General features: G+C 39.0%; 1 protein-coding gene across 1 annotated transcript in view; it reads right to left on the bottom strand.

Annotated features, from left to right (window-relative positions):
* RHOJ (ras homolog family member J) overlaps window positions 1–20,672 on the bottom strand; it is a 90,707-nt gene extending 70,035 nt beyond the window's left edge. Inside the window, exon 1 of the mRNA XM_007192965.3 lies at window positions 20,001–20,672. Within this exon, the coding sequence (XP_007193027.2) occupies window positions 20,001–20,244 (244 nt within the window). The 5' untranslated portion in view covers window positions 20,245–20,672. The remainder of the gene's footprint in view (window positions 1–20,000) is intronic.
* Window positions 20,673–21,466: the final 794 nt, after the last annotated feature.

The raw sequence follows: 21,466 nt of genomic DNA, 5'->3' as shown, positions 1-21,466 counted from the left end.
GGATGCAATTGGAAAAAATGCTTTTCCTTGAATATTGACCTCAGTCACTTCCAAAATTGTGATGGGGTTGAGGAGCTGAGGAACAAGCCTGGGAGTTAGTGAGGGGTCCCCAGGGTGGGGGTGTGGGATAAGGGTGAGCATTAACTTCAGAAGTCAGAGAATGCTCGGGAAGTCAGGAAAAATACAAACAAAATCTTCCAAACAGCAAACTTCTGGATCTATCCCAATAGGGACTAATTGCACTTATTAACTACTCTGTGAATTTGATATGAAGTAGGCCCTGATTTTTCACTAGGCAATAAATTGTTTGAGGTATATTATCAACAGTAAACAGTACAATTACAATTATGTCTTTAGAATAGAGTGTTTTAATATCCAAATGTTCTTATTGTGAGTCTTTTTAAGGTCATAAGAATGGATTTACATGCTTGGTTAGAAACAGTTCTTCTGGTACTGCAGCTGGGTGGTCTGGGCTATGGAGACCACCCCCTCCCCACACCTGCTGCTGAGATAATACCAACAGTTCTGAGACATTTCCACCCATAAAAGGAACCAGCAGGCTGTGTGCACGAGTTACAGGGCGCAAAGCAGAGACCTCTGGTTCTGAGCCCTATTTCTGGCACTCATGCATCCATATGGCTTATGCATGTGTGAAGGAACAAATAAGGGTTAACTGCATTCTTACAGATGCAGTCCTGGGGAAAGAGGATGTGTTCCTTTTTCATGCTTTTGCTGTACTTTGTGTCTAATTACATTTTATGTCATTCTACACTCATGGAGTGTTTAATAAATAAAGTGATTTATTACTAATCAGCAACAATAACATTTGATAGTGTTTTCCAGCACACAAAATGCTTTCATGTACATTATATAATTTATAATTTGTTGAGGATGTTTGGCTAATACAGATTAGTTGCCTAGGTACCTCTATAATATTGTGTTATCAAGAAGACAGATTACTTCCTAGATACCTTGTTTCAATGTAAAATTACATGTTGGAGAGAGTTATAGTGGTAATAATTTGCTTAACAAGTATTTTTAGAGACTCTCAGGGTAGAGAAAAATTGGACTATGAAGTGAGATTATAGAAACTTTTAAAGGGCTTTTACGGATAAGACCATTTTTTCTTAAAAACAAATAAAGCATGTTGAAGTCATCTTGTAGGGATGAGATTGAACACTAATCTGGAAAAGCAGAGTTGTATAAGGGCCATACCTGAGGAGTATATCAATATATATCTTTCTTTCTTTTTTTCTACCAAGAGAGTTGGGGCTTCTCTGTCTCTGTCTCTCTGTATCTCTTTCAAACACACACAGTCAAGATCAACAGTGAATTGGCTGGCACTTGTTTTAGTCTTCCAGAGGTGTCCATGAAATTAAAGATTAGAATGCTCATATCGAAACCATTACTGCCAGCACTGAGCTGATAAAATAGATATAGAAGTTACCTTTTATGAATATCTCACAACTTTCCTATGAAACCCTGCAGATAGTAACCTTCTTGCGAGGAAGACACTGATCTGGGCGTTATAGAATGAGGCTTTTGGGCAATAAACAACTCATTGAATGTCCCCGCCCTTCCCTCCCTTTTCTGTGCACTTCATTGATCACTTAGGATGATAGCAGAGTAGGGCCACTGTTAAAAATGTCATGCGTAAATGCAGAACTTGGTTGGAGATGATCTGTAACGCTGAGGAAGAGCATCTGTCAATGCTGGGAGTTCTGCGCAGAGAAGATGCAGTGGGGCCTTAGAAACAACAGGACTATAGGATCTCTTCCTTACACTGATAGGTCCTGCTCTAGCAATAGTCCAGATGGCTCACCAGAATTTCCTATTTTCACTATACCCAACAGCGTGAATAAGACCTGGAAGTGCCTCCAAGATGGAATCTTCACAAATAGCTTTTAGCTGTGAATTCTGTGAGAATCAAACCTAAGGTCCACTCATCTACCCACAAGCCCTAAGTTCTACTCTTCTTCATTCTTGTCACTTGTCATTCAACAATGATAGATGAGCCCAGAGCAGGAGGAGCTAGTCTACATCCTTCCTTCTCCTCTCCCTACCTCCTTTGTGTTCTCCAGATATACAGAGGTGAGGTGAGCAAGAAATAAAACATCTTTTAAAGTAGTTGCATTTCTTTGCCTTTGTTCTCTGGACCTTCGGACCCAACACAACATCAGGCTGCTCCCTTTATGAAGTGGGTTCATTCACAGTGAAATAATCTCAGATTCTTTGAAGGGGAAGAGGCCAAAATTACTTTGGAAGTTGTACAACAATGTCATATTTGAACCTGTCTAGTCTAAATCCCTCATTTTGAAGTTTAAGATGATCTCTTTAGGCATGTCCATGAGAGATGTATAATATAATGCAATTTTCATCCCTGGGGCATCAGTTTGTGTTCCTGACACTGGTGCTACATCCTTTATCACCATTCTCTGGTGTTGGAAATAAAATCAGCGCTTATGACCTAGTACTTACTATATGCCCAAGTGTGATGGGGGGATAGAGGTTTGCCTCACTAGGAGGAGCAGCCTGGCAGAAGGGGATAAAAGCAGCTATTTTAAAAATTAAAGTTGTAATTGAAGTATAGTTGATTTACAATGTTGCTTTACTTTCTGGTGTGCAGCGAAGTAATTCATATATATATATATATATATATATATATATATATATATATATATATATATATATATATATATATATTCTTTTCAGATTCTTTTCCCTTCTGGATTATTACAAGACATGGAGTATAGTTCCCTGGTTCCCTGTGCCATACAGCAGGACCTTGTTGTTTATCTATTTTATATATAGTAGTGTGTAGATGTTAATCCCAATCTCCTAATTTATCCCTGTCTCACCTCTTTCCCCTTTGGTAACCATAAATTTGTTTTCTGTGTCTGTGAGTCTAATTCTGCTTTGTACATAAATTCATTTGTATCATTTTTTTAAGATTCCACATATAAGTGATATCATATGGTATCTTTCTTTCTCTTTCTGACTTCACTTAATATGATAATCTCTAGGTCCATCCATGTTGCTGCAAATGGCATTATTTCATTCTTTTTTTTATGGCTGAGTACTATTCCATTGTACCACATCTTCTTTATCCATTTATCTGTTGATGGACATTTAGGTTGCTTCCATTTCTTAGCTATTGTAAACAGTGAAAAGCAGCTATTTTATGGGAGGTATTCATACAGCTGAGAGACAACAGAGGAGGAGGAGTAGGAAAGCTTTGGGGATCTTATTGCCTCAAGAGAATGAGCACAACAATATAAATATTTAGAGATAGGGCATAATGCCAGATTCTTCAGTAAAAAATTCTAGTTCTGCTGTTTGAATTTCTACAGCTTTAGCCATTGAGCAATAATGTGTATAAGGAAAGAAGGTGTTTGGGAAGTCAAGTTAAAACCACAATCTTCTATAATTCAAGAACATTTGGATCTTTGCTAAGATCATCCAGCTCTCTCATGCTACGTGCCTACTCTTATCTAATGGAACAGGACTCCAGGTGGGTCCTGTTTTCAAACAGCACCTCTCTTGGAGAGTGAGATCGAGTTACCTAGTCAGGGATTCCAGGGAGTAGGAGTTTCCTGTGCTAGTCTTCATCCCTAGAATCAAGAGTCTTCTTGTCTCTGTGACTTGATGTTAAAACGAGAAAAAAAGGAGAAACTTGGAGATTAATAGAGGAGGATCACTGTAGAAAGGATCCTAATGGGTCCTAGTGGAAAAATTACCAAGGATTTGGGGCTGAAAGAACCCTGTTTTTGAAGAATCACAGAGAAAAATTTTACTTAATTTTCTCTTTCCATAGATTTCAGACATTGCTCAGGGGTAGATTTGGCATTATTCCTTCTGAATCACTGATTAATTCACCAAGGAAGAAATACACAGCTCTTCCTCATTCCTTTTGCATCATGGTGTAATTTCCATAACTGAATTTCTATGATTATCACATATACCATTTAAATATTTCTTAAGTATTTTTGCCTTAATAAAGGATAAAATTTAAATAGTATTAGCATGAAGTTTGGCTTATCAGGAGCTGCTTGTCAAGTTAATATACCACTGCCTTTCTCTTAGAAGATGTACATTCCCTTTCCTGTAGAATTCACCAGATGGAGGTACTTCAGAGGGTGAGGAAAAACTTTTAACACACATACCAAAGAAAGTTTAGGGTCTTTTAAAAAAAAGTAGGAGAATATGAAGAGACTAAATAAGAACAAAAACAACCTCTATGAGGCTCTTTCTTGAGTATTTCATATATCTTTCAATAGACGATGATTGATTTTAAGAACCACGAAAAGAAATAAAATGTGCATTAAGTCCTCTAAAGTCACCATTTTCAGTTACTTTGTTCAAAGGTTGTTGATGCCCATTTACAAAGAAATAGAATAATGCTAACAATTTTTAATGGACAAATGGATCATTCTGTGGGTTGATCCTTCTCATCTTCAAAGTGCTTTACCTGGTGCTCTTTTTCTCTAGGCTTTGAGTGATTTTCAGGGTTTGTGGGAGTAACCAGATGTTGGCTGTAAAAGTAGAGCTAAGTGTCTCTGTCAATGGAATAGAAATTCTCTTCCTCATTTCACGGGAACAGGCTTCTAAACTGTTGGTGACATGGTAAAAGATAGGGAAGCTGAAGCAGTGATATCAGATAAGAAAACAATGATGGGTTTACCAGCTCCTTGTGACATTGAACACAAATAAAATGTGTTTTTCCAAATGTTGTGTGGATGCTTTGAAAGTTATGCATCTATTAATCTAATTCCCAACCCCCTTTCACTCCTCCCCACCATCATAAGCTCCCACACTTGGATATCAGTAGAAATTTTGGAAATCACTTGAGGACCCACATATATAAATAAACACAATGTGAAGTAAGATTAATTGATGATGTGGTAGGGTCCAAAATAACTCATGATCTCTTGTAGGTACTTCAGGGTTTGTTTATAGCTCAGAGCTTAAGATTTCTTCCTGTGTCCAGAAAAATCTAGATTACCCTGGAACAGAATGTCTTTTGTGAAACTGGAGTTCAATCTGTGGTAATTGGTGAGGTTTTTAAATAGGATGTTTGTCTGATGTACACTACCCTAAAAAAGCTTTTAATGTGTTCACTGGTAGAAAGTGAATGAAGCCTAAAAATGCCTCAGGATGATTTGTAATATACTACATACTAAATCCTAGTAAAAGTAACATATCTGTTACAATGATAGAGTATCCAGTGCTATAAAATACAGTGATCTATGGTCCACAGGGACAAAAATGTCTCCTACAATACCAAAGAATGTGTCAACCTAAGGACACATTATTTCCCTAATAACAAGGAAAAAAAACCCCAGACAAACAAAGATAGGGACTTCCCTGGCAGTCTAGTGGTAAAGACACCATGCTTCCACTGCAGGGGGTGCCAGTTCAATCCCCATTTGGGGAACTAAGATCCTGCATGCCTTGCGATGAGGCCAAAAAATAGAAAAAAACAAAACAAAACAAACAAACAGATAAAACAAAAACAAAGATAGAGGTGATCAAAAAGATTATTTAGTCTAGATTTCTACATCCTGTTAGGACTGCACCTAACCATGTTGACGAGACATCCATTACTACCAAAAAATTACAAAAGCTACTTACTGTGTGCTGCCCACAGATCTGAAATGAAAGTTGAAAGGAATTCATGAGAAGTTGCCCATTAAAAATGGGGAAAGGATAGGTCAAATATCTATGAAGGGAGTTGGAAAGATCTGGGTATATTGTCTGAGGACGATAGGGATGAAAATTTCCTTGGTTTTCAAATACATTAAAAGCCATAATTCTGAGGATGACAATGAGGATTTCTCCATCTTTGCTAACTTGAGAGGAAATGGTTTTTATCTACAGCCTGAGAGATTCAGTTTATCTAAAGGGAAGGACTTGGTAGGGAGAGTTATTAGGAGGGTAAGTGAACGAAATAAACAGAGTACAACCTCTACGGCAAAGTTTATGCCTAATATTGACACTTAAGATTTAACATTCACTCTCTGTCTCTTGTGAAAAGTTCGGTTAAAAACATGTTTACTATTGAAAATTCTTAAAGCTCTTATTTACCAGCTTGAACTATTGTAAATGTCATATGAAATTCATTTTAGTTGAGGAAAGAAGCTCTTAAGGCTTATAGTGCAAGCTTATCCAATATGAGCAGAGAGGAGGCTTGAGGAGAGGGAGTATAGCCATTTTTCTCCTAATAACTCCTCTTATAACAGGTACAAAGTGCCCAATTATTTATATATATGTTCACTACATTTCCTACTGGCCGAAAATTAGTATGCTTTCTAGCAAATGAATGGTTGCATTTTACAAACCTCATTCACGATTTTTAGAAAGTTTGCACCTGGCATACATTGAGGAGATTATTGACTTATTGTTTTTCTCATTATTAATGTAGTTACTTGAAAAAAAGTTATACAGTACATACTTTAGGGAATTAAATGTTTCTTTTTGCCTCCAGGATATAGCATCCCCAAAACAGATAAAACAAATCCTTAATATCATTAGGAAAACAATTTTTGCGTAGTGAAATCACTCAACTCACAAGTTTGAAATTTGGCTGGAAGCAAAAGCTTTTGAAATTTTTTTTCCTAGAAGAATAAAATTGTTTTACAACTTTTAAACAAAGCCAATACACTACTTTTGAATGTATGCTCATGATGCTTAGGACATATACTTTTAGGATGTTGGAGGATCAAATTTCAACATAGAAAATTATCCTGACTGTTTACATGGGGTACTGACTTCAGTGTAGAGCAGTGGTTAAAACTGTGGGACTCTTGGATGTCATTCATTCACTCAGTCATTCAGTAGACATTTCTGGGTGTCTGTTGTGTTGTAGGCTAATTCCAGGCATTGGAGACATAAGAATAAATGAGACAGAAAGAACCTTGCCTTCATGAAGTGCACATTCTAGAGTGAGGCAAGCAATGGACAAGTGAATAAACAGATCAGATAATAACTAGAGAGAAAATAAACAGGTTTTGAAAGGGTGGCCAATTTAATCAGGGTGGTTTGGTTTGGCCTCCTGAGGAGGTAACATTTGAGCTGACAGATTTTAATCCCAATTCTGTCACTTCCTGGTCCTGTGACATTGGACTGATTACTTCTCTGACTTCCAATTTTCTCTCCTGTTAAATGAAGATACTTACCAGCAGAGATAATATGAGGCTCAAAGAAGATAGCAAAGTAACACAGGGCTCGGTGCATATTAAATACTTAGCTAATTAATATTACTTACTTACTATTTTACTAATAAACTATAAACATTACTCCAAAAGGGTCAGGAAGCAATTTTTTCATTATGATACATTCTGCTCAGACCTCACAGGGGGAATTGTTTCTCTCTTGTTGGCAAGTTGAATCACATTCTGAAGCCTGACTGACTCATCTGTATTAAAACAGCTTGAGAGACTCCAAAGGCCTGGTCCCCACTAGCAGGAGTGCTGGTCCAATTGGTTGTCCAGATAAGGGTGCCTAAATCCCAGTTACAAACTTTCTGCCTCTCCCAGAATTTATGTCCTGTCTCTTTCAGGAACCAGATTCTAGCCTAAGTAGAAGCTTTTTTGGACTCTGAGAATAGAATTTGAGGCAACTTTCCATTTTTGTTTTTTTTTTTCCTCCTTTTCTCCAAATGTTAGGTCAAAGTGTGAAGAAGAACAGAGAGATCTGCAGAGGGGAAACAGATGTTTATGTTCATTTCACAATCATAGAGCTGGGTGGATACGGAAGAGCAAGAGCGGCATCCAGGACGGAGCTGCACCCAAACCACCCCAAGGGTCCCAGCCTCTTTCTTATCTTTTAAGACTTATTTGTTTCTTCCCATGAGAGTAGGTGTTCTCTAAGTTTTCCTCAGTGACCCCTCCGAAGGTCTCACGGTCATGCTGATTACCGTTTTGCTGACAGTAGGCTCAGTGAACAGCGATGAACAATGTGCAGCTTTGCCGATCGTGCCTGAGGCTTTGCTCCCATCTGCTGGTGCTTGGTGCACCCAAGTTTGCCTAATTAATCTTCTTTCCACTCTGTTTTACAACTCCCACTCTTCCCTGTTCTGAGACTCTGAGGCTTTTCCCTTCCCTCCAAGGCACCAGCCCTCTCCCAACATTTCCTGATTCTCAGCCTTGTGGATTTTCTTTCTTCCAGGGTCTCTCTATGTCCCAGCCATGGGCACAGATCTTTTTAAAAAGTACTCTGGTTTCTCATTTATGAATTTACTAGCTGTTTCTGAGAGGCTCTAAAGGCCTCTTTTGTCTTAAACAATTTCTCCTGTTAGAAACTATCAGGTCAAGGAATTATATATATCTATTTTTTTTTAACCCCCACATTTGTTTATTTATTTATTTTTGGCTGTGTTGGGTCTTCGTTTCTGTGAGAGGGCTTTCTCTAGTTGTAGGCAAGCGGGGGCCACTCTTCATCGCGGTGCGTGGGCCTCTCACTATTGCGGCCTCTCTTGTTGCGGAGCACAGGCTCCAGACGCGCAGGCTCAGTAGTTGTGGCTCACGGGCTTAGTTGCTCCGCGGCATGTGGGATCTTCCCAGACCAGGGCTCGAACCCGTGTCCCCTGCATTAGCAGGCAGATTCTCAACCACTGCGCCACCGGGAAGCCCTATACATATCTATTTTTAACTTGCTTTTTACTGATTGATGGTTGGTTATAGAATTGTTCTTCTTAACTTGATTTCTAGGCATCTTGATAGCATAAAGAAGGGTTTTCTGAACTTTCTAAATTACATTAGATTGAACTATATGAACTTATGATATCCAAATGGTTTTGAACTGCCAAATGGTCATTTCATAGGTCCACCTAATAAGAAATGCCTAGGATGCTTGTTGAGATGTATATTTACAGCTCTTTCTCTTAGTGGGTCTGGTATAGAAGCTCTGGTGTGGACCAAAGAATCTGCATTTTTTCCTTTTCTAAATTGAAGTATAGTTTTCCTTTTTAAAGTTGAAATATAATGGAATATACTCAGATATTTATACAGATTACAATGTATTCAGATTATTTATACATATATGTATATTCAGATTATTTTCCATTATATGTTATCACAAGATCTTGAATATTGTTCCCTGTGTTATACAGTAAATTCTTGTTGCTTATATATTTTATGTATAGTAGTATATGTCTGTTAATCCCATACTTCTAATTTATCCCTCCCCCACTGCCTTTCCCCTTTGGTAACCATATGTTTGTTTTCTATGTCTGTGAGTCTATTCTTATTTTGTGTATAGATTCATTTGTATTATTTTTTAGATTCCTTACATAAGTGATATTATATAATATTTGTCTTTCTCTGTCTGTCTTACTTCACTTAGTATGTTATTCTCTAGGTCCATCCATGTTGCTGCTAATGACAATATTTCATTCTTTTTTATGGCTGAGTAATATTCCATTATATATATTTTATATATATATATATATATATATATTATATATATATATATATATATATAATATATATAATATATATATATATATATATACACACTACATCTTTTTAAACCAATCATCTGTTGATGGGCATTTGGGTGGTTCCCATGTTTTGGCTATCATAAATAGTGCTGCTATAAACATTGGGGTGCATGTATCTTTTTGAATTAGTGTTTTCATCTTTTCCAGATATATGCCTATGAGTGGGATTGCTGGATCATATGGTAGCTCTATATTTAGTTTTTTAAAGAATCTCCATACTGTTTTCCATAGTGGCTGCACCAAGTTACAGAATCTGCCTTTTTGACAAGCAGGTTTATCTGATGACCAGGCAAATTTGGGAAATACAGGTATATCATTTGTAGTTGAATAAATGTCTAATTAAATATGGTATGTAGGGCCATTTACATTGTTTATGAGTCTATTGTATTTGATGTAAGAAATTTTGACTTAGTGAGTGTGATGATGATTACTAAGAGTCCTTTAAAATCTGTTCACGCTTTCTTTGGGAATATAGCTAACCTCTCTTACAATAATGTATGGCCTAGGGTTTAACTTCTCTCCAAAGAAATGTGAACAGAACTCATGCCTGCCACTTGTGGACCTGGCCCCGACCACTACTCCTTGCCCTCCATGTCCTCTCATCTTCTCCTGTCTAGATATAGAACACTACAAAGTCCTACCCAACAGCAGGGTCACAAGATGGAAAAAAGTAGATCCTTGGATGATTACATGGAGTAGTACCACCTCACCAACCTGAACACTTGCCCAGGTCTGCTCTCTGAGCAAAAAGAAAAATAGAATTCTAACAGTTTGAATCATTATATATTTGAGTCTATTGGTTCTAGCATCCTAGCTTATCTAGTGTGGTGCCATCATTAGAAAATTCCAGAAAAAGTGTGCTGTTAGCTTAAGTGTTAAGTGGCAGGTAGTAAGAAAACAGAACAGACTAGAAAGATGAAGATCCACATTATGCCATGGCAAAACACTTGTAAAACTATTGTCTGTGAAACCTGGAAGGTAAACCTAGTTCTTCCTGAGTCTATTACGCTCAAAGGAAAGATTGGGAAAAGTCAGAGTATTAGAGTATATTAATTGTTACTGGGTTTAACTAGGTGTTACAAGAAAGAAAAGAGTTCAATTGGTTGTGTTTAAGCAGCGATTGATAGAACACAAATATCAATGTCCTTAATTAATAGTTGGAAAATTGATTATTTTTGTATTTCCCCAAAGAAGATACAATTAAATAAGGATTTGAGCAACAAATGTCCATTTCTCTGTTAAAACAGGGAACCAGCTCTGTGTCAAAGAGAAGAGCCAGGGTGTTCCCTTCCCATTTAAGTCTTTTGCTTCATACAGCCTCTACGTAGCTAGTGTTAATTTGAGAGCAAAAGGCACTGGCTAGATGAAGCAGACAAAGTATTTTTAAGAAGCACGTCTAGGAAAGAGATTCTTTGGTCTTGAATGTGGCTACTGGTACATGGAACTTACCAGAAGCCTAATACATTTTTGAGAGAACTGTATTTCCAAAGAAACTCCAAGCTTGGACTAAACAGTCTTCTGACTATAAAACAACACTTGAGTCTCAAAACTGGACAAGCCAGAAGCAGGCTATGAAATTTGTGCAGCTCCTGAGAAAGACAGAGTCCCTGAGGCCTGATTCAGATGTGTGTCATGGTGGAAAATGGATGAGGAAGAAGAACTCCCCAGAGACCCAAGCCAGGGGAAGTTGAGAATAATGGATGAAGAAATTCCTCCCAGAGAACAGCATAAGGGTCAATTCAAGAAACTTCCCCCACTGCTAGAGCAGGAAGTCTTTCTAACATTTGCCATCAGGATTCTGTTATTGCTATGTCTCTCCTATTCTTTACTTTTCTGAAAGGGGGTTTAGATATTTTGGTTATCCCATCCCTGTTCTATCATTGTCTAAGGGGTGATTGTATATATGGAGGAGATAATGAGTCTTCTACTGGACCACAAGGAGCCATGTCTCCATCAAATGGAAAGGACCAGGCATCACCGGCATGGCTGGACTTTAACCTGTTTCAGTGAAAGACTGGGGCTCTGGGCAGTCCCTCTTGGGAAAAAGTTTGTTTTACCTGTGGGAAAAAGTGTGCAGGGATATTTGGTGGCTACAGAGTCTGACACAAACAGAGATGGCTAGTTTCCATTAAAATCTGTCCTTCCCTCTTCTGGGCATGTAGGTGGTTTTATTTCCCAGCTTCCCTTAGACCGAGGTGTGGCCTCGTGACTAAGTTATCTCCTCTGAAGTTTGACTGGAAATGATGTCCGTCACTTCCAGGCCTGGCCCATAAAACTTTCCATTCAGGTTTCTCCACGCTCTTTCTCATTAGTCTGGTTGGATGTGGACAACTATGAGATCTTAAGGGATGGCAGTGTCACAAGATGCAAAGAACCTGGGTCCCTAAATGACTAAATGGAGGAAAGCAGCCCCACTGACTTGAATACATGTTCAGGAACATAAATTAGCAAGGAACATCCTGTCGTGGTGTTAATCCCTTACATGTTTAGGTCTGTTTGTTATAGCAGGTTAGCATACCCTAACTCAGTGGTCCCCAACCTTTTTGGCACTGGGGACCGGTTTCGTGGAAGACAATTTTTCCACGGACCAGGGTGGGGGATGGTTTCAGGATGATTCACACTTATTACATTTATTGTGCACTTTATTTCTATTATTATTACATTGTAATATATAATGAAATACTTATACAACTCACCATAATGCTGACAGGAGGCGGAGCTCAGGCGGTAACATGAGCGATGGGGAGCGGCTGTAAGTACAGGTGAAGCTTTGCTTGCTCGCCTGCTCTTACTGTGTGGGCTGGTTCCTAATAGGCCTCGGACCGGTACTGGTCCATGGCCCGGGGGTTGGGGATCCCTGCCCTAACTAAGAGTGGCTTTTTGATTAATTTATTAGCTATAAACCTACACACTGCTTGCATTATTTATTTACTGTTTCGTGGCCTCCACTTACTCCATTACAGGTTATTTAACCTTGGGCAAATTGGTTAATAACTTTGCAACTTGGTTTCCTCATCAGTCAAAATTAGGAAAATAATAACACCTCATGGTATCATTGTGAGGAGGCAATGAATCGATGTATGAAAATATCTCAAATACGCTCATAGCAAGAACTTTGTAATTGTAGAGCTATTGTTATTGTTGTTAGTACATATTCTAGAGGTGTTTGAGTTTTGTCATTAAATACTACCACACTGCTTGTAGGATCACATGTGGCCATAATGAAATTCACACTGAGACTGCAAATGAAGAACATCATAAATAAAAGCTGTATTGTGAACCATTACAAAATGCTGAATGAATACACATGGATCAGGTCCTTTTGTCTTGTGAAAATTACGCATATCCAAAAAGTTGGTGGACTTCAGAGTATTCAGGAACGATCCCAGGCCACTCTGTGATTCACAGTGGGTCTCTATTGAATTCATGGTGGAATTAATCCTGACTGAGTTATACCCGGAAAATTAACTGTTTGGATTCTGCTAACTCACCCAAGGGGTGGCATGGATTTTTGTTTGTGGGAAAGTACATTTTCAGCCTTATCAGAACCTGTGTCCTTACACAGAGGGTAGGGCCTCTGTTGATCCTTGTGATTTTGTGCTCAGGATTGGTGAGGGAGATAATTTCTGTTGAGTTTTCCTACCCATCCTTTAAGTTAGTTGCCTCATGTTAGTTGCCCACCTTCATGTTGCCTTTGTAGAACAGGCCAACTAGATCCAAAAACAAAGATGTCCAATATACTGAGCCATCTCTGAGCCAACTTTCCTCTTTGCCCCAAAAGAAGAGTTAGTGATGGCAGATTCTGAAAACGTTATCCTGGAAATAAAGTACTGTTTACCTGAAGCCCAACATTGTTGGGCATTTAGGTAGTAAAATTTATGAAGGATTTCCTAGCTTAGACAGTGAAAGGAGCCAGGCCTTGTGGAACTAAAAGTCTTGGTCACAGGGAGTCTGTCCACCGAAACCTGAATTGGTCACAGGCCTTGGTTTGTTGCCAGATAAAGCTGGAATGCAGGAGGGTTATGAACTGCAGATGCAGTTTCTAATCCTGGGAGCATGATTTTTCTTGGGTCACTCTGGTCACAGATACTTAATTTTCTTTTTCCCTCTTCTATTCTTTCTTACTCCTAAGAGATGAAGCCCACAGTTTACCTCTCTGCAGTACGCTCTGGCTTTCTGAGTGTAAATTCCACCCCTGGAGCCTCTGAATGTGCTTGTGCTCATAGGTATCACAGTAGACTGTGGAAGGAACTGTCTATACAATTCCTGTTACTGCACCTTTGATATGGCCTCCAAGAGTCCAGAAAAAGTATCAGACCCGCATCACACTGCCTCATAAAGAGATATTGGAGGGTTGAATACCTACAAGACATTGGGTTTTTGAGCATCATGGCATTTAGAAGGAACAGAGCAAGTCAACTGGCCCATTCTTTTCTCCTCTTTCACGTACTTCCTTTATATTTTTGCCTAAGGTTAAAAACCTGGTGATTCATTTCATAGACCCATGAGAGGTGTTTCAGGTTTTCTTTTGGCTTACAAAACTGAATCTCATCCATTCTCCAGAGACTCTCGGGTGTCTTTAGAAAGAACAAAAGAGAAACTCCTGAGTAAATATTCCCAAATGGGCAGAACTATGTCATAACACTTTATAAGCCTGGGGCTTTGTTTTTATTCACTATTATTTTATGGTATTTTTTCCCTTGTGGATTGGACATAGTTTCCCCCTTGCTCTGGTCATTAGTGTTATGATGGAGTCTACATTGGACTAATCATCATTTAATTAGGTGGAAAAAGTTTAGAATTGACTTTCAGCTCTCTGTGAAAACAACTGCTTTTACACCTCACTCAGCTGATAGAGCAACTAGATTTCCACCCCCCCTTTCCACAAATTGTGTTAATTTCCTGCATAGGCAGCCTGGGTTTGCAAATAGTGACTTAACTAAGTTTTTAAATACAGGTGGTTTTCTTAGAAGAAGGAGCCATAGACACGACCGATTCTTATACAGAGGATGATGGTAATGGTGAATGAGGTACATCATGCACAGGCTTCAACTTGAATGGGATTATTTTACGCAGCCATGCACATAAACAGACAAACCATGCACACTACCTACCTCAACATACAATCTAACTAAACTAGAAATGGAAGTGTTATCCTATGTCATATGTCGTGTGAAACATTAATTGATACTACTTTATCAGTGAGATGTCTGCCACAAAACTCAAAGCTAAAGATAAGATGAAGACAGGATGGGAGAAGACATGATGGTTGTTCCATGGTAAGCTGTGAAATCTCTAAAGGTTGTTGGGACATCTTGAGTCATCCCTGGAAGGGAGTAGGAAGAAGTGCCCGGAGATGTTTCTCAGGCATACTTGTAAAAAGCATCAGTGACCGTTTTTATCTTCCTTCTACTGCCCCCAATTTTTAGACCTAGCCCATAGTTGAACTTGGGGTTACTCTGGAACATGCGTTTTTATGAAGAACTATAAATGAGTGAGCCACTCAAAATTTAGCTAAGCTTTTGAATATAATGTAAATGGAGGAATTTGAGTACATCCCATCTGTTTCCAAATGAAATTTATACATTGTATAGTTACATTATTCAATAGATGTGACATTGGCTGGTTGGGTCAAGAAAATTCTATGCTGTATTATAATCCCCGTAGAGATAAAATGATTCTTTAAAATACAAGCAAACTAGTTCAAAAATATAATACATTTAATAAATATTTTATATGTTCATTCCTAAAGAGACATCTGTTGGACCAACAACTTGTTCATTTATTCCTCAAAGTTTTAATGGGCCAGGAATTATCTATGCACTGGAAGGACAGAGATGCGTAAAACATATTAATTCATTAATTCAGTAACAATCTATTGAGAGCATACTAGATGTTGAGTTCTAACATACTAGATGTTAGAAGATGAAGATAGAGCAGTGAACAAGACAAAGCCCTTGCCCTCATGGGGTTTACGTCCCAGTGTAGGATAAAAATGGTAAGCAAATAAATATAATGTGAAGTAGTGTTAAACCTTATGAGGAAAGATGAAACAGGATAAAAATTAAAGAGTGACTGTACGCATGTGTGTTTGTGTTTGTGTGTGTGAATGCATTAAACAATGTGATCAATTGAAGCTGAGGAAGATCAGGGGGGAATAAGGTAAGGCTCGGGGAAGAGCAAAAGCAAAATCTTCAAGGAAGGAAGGAGTTTGGTGTGTTTGAAGAATATGAAGACGGCTGAGAGCAGAAATACTGCAGAGCAGAGAGTTAGGAAAGGAGGTTGGAGAGATAATGCGGACTAAGTCATGGAGTGCCTTGCAGACTGTGATAAATGATGGGGCCTCAGGGTGAAGGGATTTGATTGGTGGATTTGGGCTGTGGATAGTCCTTCTGTCGGGAGCGTGAAGAACTGAACTATACGGGATAAGACTGGAAGCAGGGAACTGGGAGGTGATTACAGTAGTTTGGATGAGAAATGATGGTGGCTTGGATGAGAGTGAAAACAATGGAGGTGGTGAGAACTGATCAGATTTGAGATGTATTTTGAACGTTGACCTGATTGGTAGTAGGAAGGGATAATAACTAGTGGTTTGGATGGAGAGGGATGGGAAGTATTGTCAAAGAAAGAAAGGAGTTAAGGATAATACCAGAGTTTTTGTTCTGAGCAACTGGGTGGAAGACAGTGGTCATATACTTCTATGGGGAACACTAGGGAGGAGTAGATTGGGGCAATTAAAAAATTCTGTTTTGGACAGGTTAAGTTTGAGATGCCTATTAGATATCCAAATGGACAGTTGAATATATGAGTCTGGGTCAGGGTTTTTTTTTGTGTGTGGTAGAGATATACATTTTGGAGTCATCAGTGTATAAATCATATTTAAAGCCATGAGACTAGATACTGTCAACCAGGGCATGAGCATAAATAGAGAAGGGGACTGAGAGACCGAACACTGAAGTATGCCAATGTATAGTGGTAGGGAAAGAGATGGAGAAAGCAGCAGAGGAGATGGAGAGAGATTTGCCAGTAGGGGAATAAAAACCAGGAGAATGTGGTATCCCAGGAGCAAAGAAAGTGTTTCAGGAAGGAGAGTATAAACCATAAGAAAAGCCTCCAAGAGATCAAGTAAGATGAGGACTGAGAATTGAACACTGGTTTTGGCAAGACATGACCCTTTTCCTCAGGAGCTTATAGTGCAGTGGGACTGGGGAAATAAGGAAACAAATAAATTGCTATACAATGGTGCAAGTTGTGTTCTAGCAATGTTAACACATTTCTGGGGATGGGTTGGAGATGGAGCAAGGAATTCTCCTTGGGGAGTCAAGGAATGCTGCATCGAGCAGATATACTTTTGGATTCTGATAGGTAGGAGGGAGGGAAAATAACCAATATTTATAAAACTTAAAAACATTTTTTTCTAGTTGGTTGTTGATTTTTCTACAATCACTCATGCAGAACTAATATTTCCTCTCCAGTGAATATCCCACTACTATTACTCCATGTAGACATATTTATCAATTATCAGTAAACACGATAACTATATCATCAGGACAATACACACACTCTATCACACCCTACTCCATTTGAAGGATACTCTTGTAATTATATTTTTCCTTGCTGTAGCCTTTATATTTTAATTACATTTTAATTCCCTTTCATAGCTGTGTGCAACTGTAGAGATCCTATTCTTTTTTTAATCGAAGTATAGTTGATTTACAATGTTGTGTTAATTTCTGCTATATAGCAAAGTGATTCAGTTATACATATATATCTATCTATATATTATTTTTTATATTATTTTCCATTATGGTTCATCACAGGATATCAAATATAGTTCCCTGTGCTATACAGTAGGACCTTGTTGTTTATTCATTCTGTATGTAAGAGACCCTATTCTTAATCACAACAGCTACTATTACCTAATACTTATCATGTGTAAGGTGCTGTTCTAAGAACTATGTGTATTAATTTATTTTGTTCTCATGATCTTAATACCTCTATTGTCCCTTAAAAAAATTCATGACAACTGAGGCACAGAGAAGTTGAGCAACTTGCTCAAGACCACACAGTAATGGCAGAGCCAGTATTAGAACTGGGCTGTCCAGCTTCAGAGCTCACTATCTTGTGCTCACTATCTTAAGTATTTCCATCCTTACTATTATATCTTTACCTTCCTAGGATGGGTAGCTATTAGGGAAAAATCTTCTTCAAGGGATAGGCTCTCTTTGACTTGAACTTTTCTAAATTCTTTGACTGCAATTTTCCAAAGACTCAGTAAACTATTTGCAGGTTGTCATTTCAGAATGAGCCAGTAGGACCAGGGACTGGATACTGGATATTTCTCCACGTGGAGAAGAGAGCATGAGTTCTTTTACAATTGACTGTAGATTCTCATGTGACTGTGTAAGGGTTTATATTCAATCAGTTCATGTATGAGGAGCGTGGTGGTAAAAAGAGTTAGGGTCTTCATGATGGAGAAGATCCCTCTACAAATGGAAATGTTCACTTCATTGCGCTCCTAGATGTACGTGGCTTACACCTTCATTTCCCTTACAACCTAACTACAAATGCATGAGAAGACTGTGTACTTAAAAAAAGTACAAAGTGTAAATCAAAGTAACAATGTTTGGGAATGCCTACTATGTACAAAGTATTGCTTTGGGTACAGTGACTGTGATTTCTTGAGAGCTAAAACAAGGAATAGCCAAAATCTAAGATGCTTTGTTGCTCAAATAACAGCAAGTATGTACACAACTGAAACATAAAACAATTTGATCTTAGTGGAATCTAGCGGTGGTCCAGCCTTTGTTTGATCTCTAATGTTTTTTATAGGCTAACTTTATCTCTAAAGATGGTTTTATCCTCTTTCTTCCTGACACTGTACTGTAATTGCTTCACCCAATAGTTGGGGATGGGATATGTAATTTTTAAAAGCACTTGAAACCTCTCCCTTTAGTAGATTGTGGGTTCCATTTTTGATCTAAAAGTTTTTGAAATTAGGTACCAGCTAGTTCCCTATCCTGGCAGAAAGAGGGTGTAGAATAAATAACTTTTGCTAAGATATTTACAGGTCAGGATCCCAATAATTTTCTTAAGTTGCAGACCTAATTTTACAATTACTTCCCCCCGCCCCCCTCAGGGTGAAAGTCTACCTGTACTTCTCTTCATTCTGTTCTCATTAAAATGTTCTTCTCTGGGCACAGAAAAGCTTAAGAGAGCCAGTGTTCAAATTTGCTCTTAATTTCTACAAATATAGAAAAACCTGCTAGAAAGTGGATACTATTTTCACTGTGGTTCTCTCCCTGTCTGCTATGTAATAGTTGTCGTAAATCATGTACGTGTAGTAGTAGGAGGAGACGTAGGTGATTGTTTAGCTGTGGAAAAGAAGCTGCTTCCTACAGAAAGGATTTCAAATGACCTCACAGCAAAGCCAACGCTCACACAGGTTTCCTGTGGGCCATTTCCCCTTCGCTGCTCTGGACCCAAAGCTAAAGTGAGGAAGAGAAATTTTCCTCTCACAAAATCTCGAATCTCTGGTAACTCAAGCTGATCTCATAGTGAGCAAGCAGACCATCGTATTCAAAAAAGTTATAAAATCTAGACTATTGTAAACCTGAAGCATTTTATGAATTTGCTTTTAAGAAATTTAATAAGATTTGTTTTGGAGATTAAGAGAAAAAATAAGAGTCAAAATGGAAAAATTTAAATAAGCTATCACACAACAAACTTTAGAACACTCGAAAAAATATCCCTGAAAGAATTAAGTTGTGAATACAGTATCTTAACTGTCAGATCTTAAAGTATTTTATGCCATATTTTGTGCTTTGGGGACATATGTTGAAATAAATAAAATTTTATTTTTATCTTTATTTTTACCTTTAAAACATATTGATTAGAAATTTCTCTTTTAATTCAAGATACAGATTGCCTAAGAGATATTTAAAATCTTTCAATACTTTTTCTTCAATCTACCTCTACAGGAAAATGAAAGTACACCAGGACAGCACCAATTATTATAGAAAAACGAATGTTCTAATGTTACTAATCGCAGCATTTCATTTATAAATGGCATGTGGTGAATATGTGAGAAGTGGCAAGAACACTTCTTTCACCAGTTGTGTGGTTAGTGTCGTTGTTGTTTTTTAAAGAACTGTGATGCAATTACCCTACCTTTTAAAAAGTTCACATTAAAGAAAGTTGATGAATCTTCAGGCAAATGTTAAGTAAAATCTCTAGCCGCAAAGCTTAGAGGATGGTTCAGGGTATTTCCCCAGCGTTATTCATTCGGTTTAACTGGAGAAAAGTGTTACCATAACACTGATATACAAGTTGTCCTAACAACAGCAAAGACCTTGGTCGTCTGCTGTGCCCAGCTACCTGGCTCCTGGCAGGCCCAGACCCAGCACTGACATTAGAGATAAGCCAGGCCCCTCTGAAGCTGGGCTGTGGTCTCCCGCCTCCTTCACCTCGTATGCAAGGGTAGGTTTTCCGCTTTTCTTACCTGCATAGTGGTCAAACACAGTGGGCACGTACTCCTCGGGGAAGGCGTCGTTGGCGTAGCTCATGAGCAGGCAGGTCTTCCCCACGGCGCCGTCCCCTACCACCACGCACTTCAGCATCTTCTTCTCCTCGCGGCCACCGCAGCCGCAGCTACTGTCATTTCCCTCCTGGCAGTTCATGCTCACGGCTCCAGCTGCTGTGACTGTGCCTCTGCCGTTGCTTCTCCTGCTTCTCCCAAAGCCCATGAAGCGAGCCGCAGGCTTGAGGTCACTCTGTCTTACTTTGGGGAACTCGGATCATGCAGACTTGTCCGGAGAGGCTGGCATGTGCCCTCTTGCTTACCATACTGGTCAAGAAAGGTAAAACACACTGGGGAGAATGATTAAAAGCATCTGCCCCTTGCCCCCATCAGTTTGAGTTATGAATCCTCATTTTTCACCAAATTCTAAGGGCTTCCTGGGAGTCTAGAAATTTCAACAGCCTGAGGGTTTCACTCTGCTCTCCTGTTCTCCAAGCCTGGCTGAAGACACAGTGGAATTTCGCTAAATCTTCCCCATTTTCCACTTCACATCTAACATGGAGGAAAGCTGGGCTTTTTAATGGAGTTTTTCCCTTGCTTCCTCCAGCTTGCCGAGTGTCAGGAAATCATGGGTTTCCTGCTGCATTCCATATTAGGATCAGTGGGCTGGAGAAGGCTGCAACAATGGGAGCTCTGTGTGTGTGTGTTTGTACTTCTGGGGAACGCTGCCAGGACATGGAGTGGGAAAACACTAGGGGTCCCACTGCAGACTCAAGCTGTCAGACTTCCTGTTTCATCCACGGCTGGGGAGGTTGTTTGCCTGTGGGCTGGCTGGGAAGAAGCTGACGAAAGGATGGAAACTGAGGAGTACTGTCGGCCACAGAAACAGAGGGAACCACACCAGCCGTTGTAGGATAACATATGACATCATCCCTCACTGAGTCACCAGTTAAAAGCTCTGCAGATTAAAACTGGACAGTTCTTCACATACTCAAGCGAGAAGCCCTAAGCAATTTGTCCTGGCAGTAAAGAAGAAAACCTTCCAGAGTTTCACTGTTACAAAGGGAAACGTTCTTGCAGATCGTAGGTATAAGATGTGTGATCGGGTTTATAAGCTGCCACATTTGAGCTCAACGCTCAAACGTGTATTCCAGACCCAAACATTTTTATGGTTGTAGCACATAAGAAATCAATCAGATGTGGGATGTTTGCATCTTCTTATTAGCGAATAAACACACATGTGCTTGGCTCACCCTTACTTTTGGAAATGAGAGTGTGTGGGATGGCTGTATTGGTTTGTTTCAGGTCCCCAAACGCTGCTTTTGCTTGAACAGTTCCGTTTTTGATTTAGTCTTCTCCCCTTGGTCAGCCTGGCCCTCTTCAATTACAAAGGAGCCATTGACAGCTAATTTATTTGTCTATTGGGTCACTCAAAATGAAGCCTCTTT

This window comes from Balaenoptera acutorostrata, chromosome 3, assembly GCF_949987535.1.
Source record: "Balaenoptera acutorostrata chromosome 3, mBalAcu1.1, whole genome shotgun sequence".
Lineage (NCBI taxonomy): Eukaryota > Metazoa > Chordata > Mammalia > Artiodactyla > Balaenopteridae > Balaenoptera > Balaenoptera acutorostrata.
This window is presented reverse-complemented; position numbering and strand designations above follow the sequence as displayed.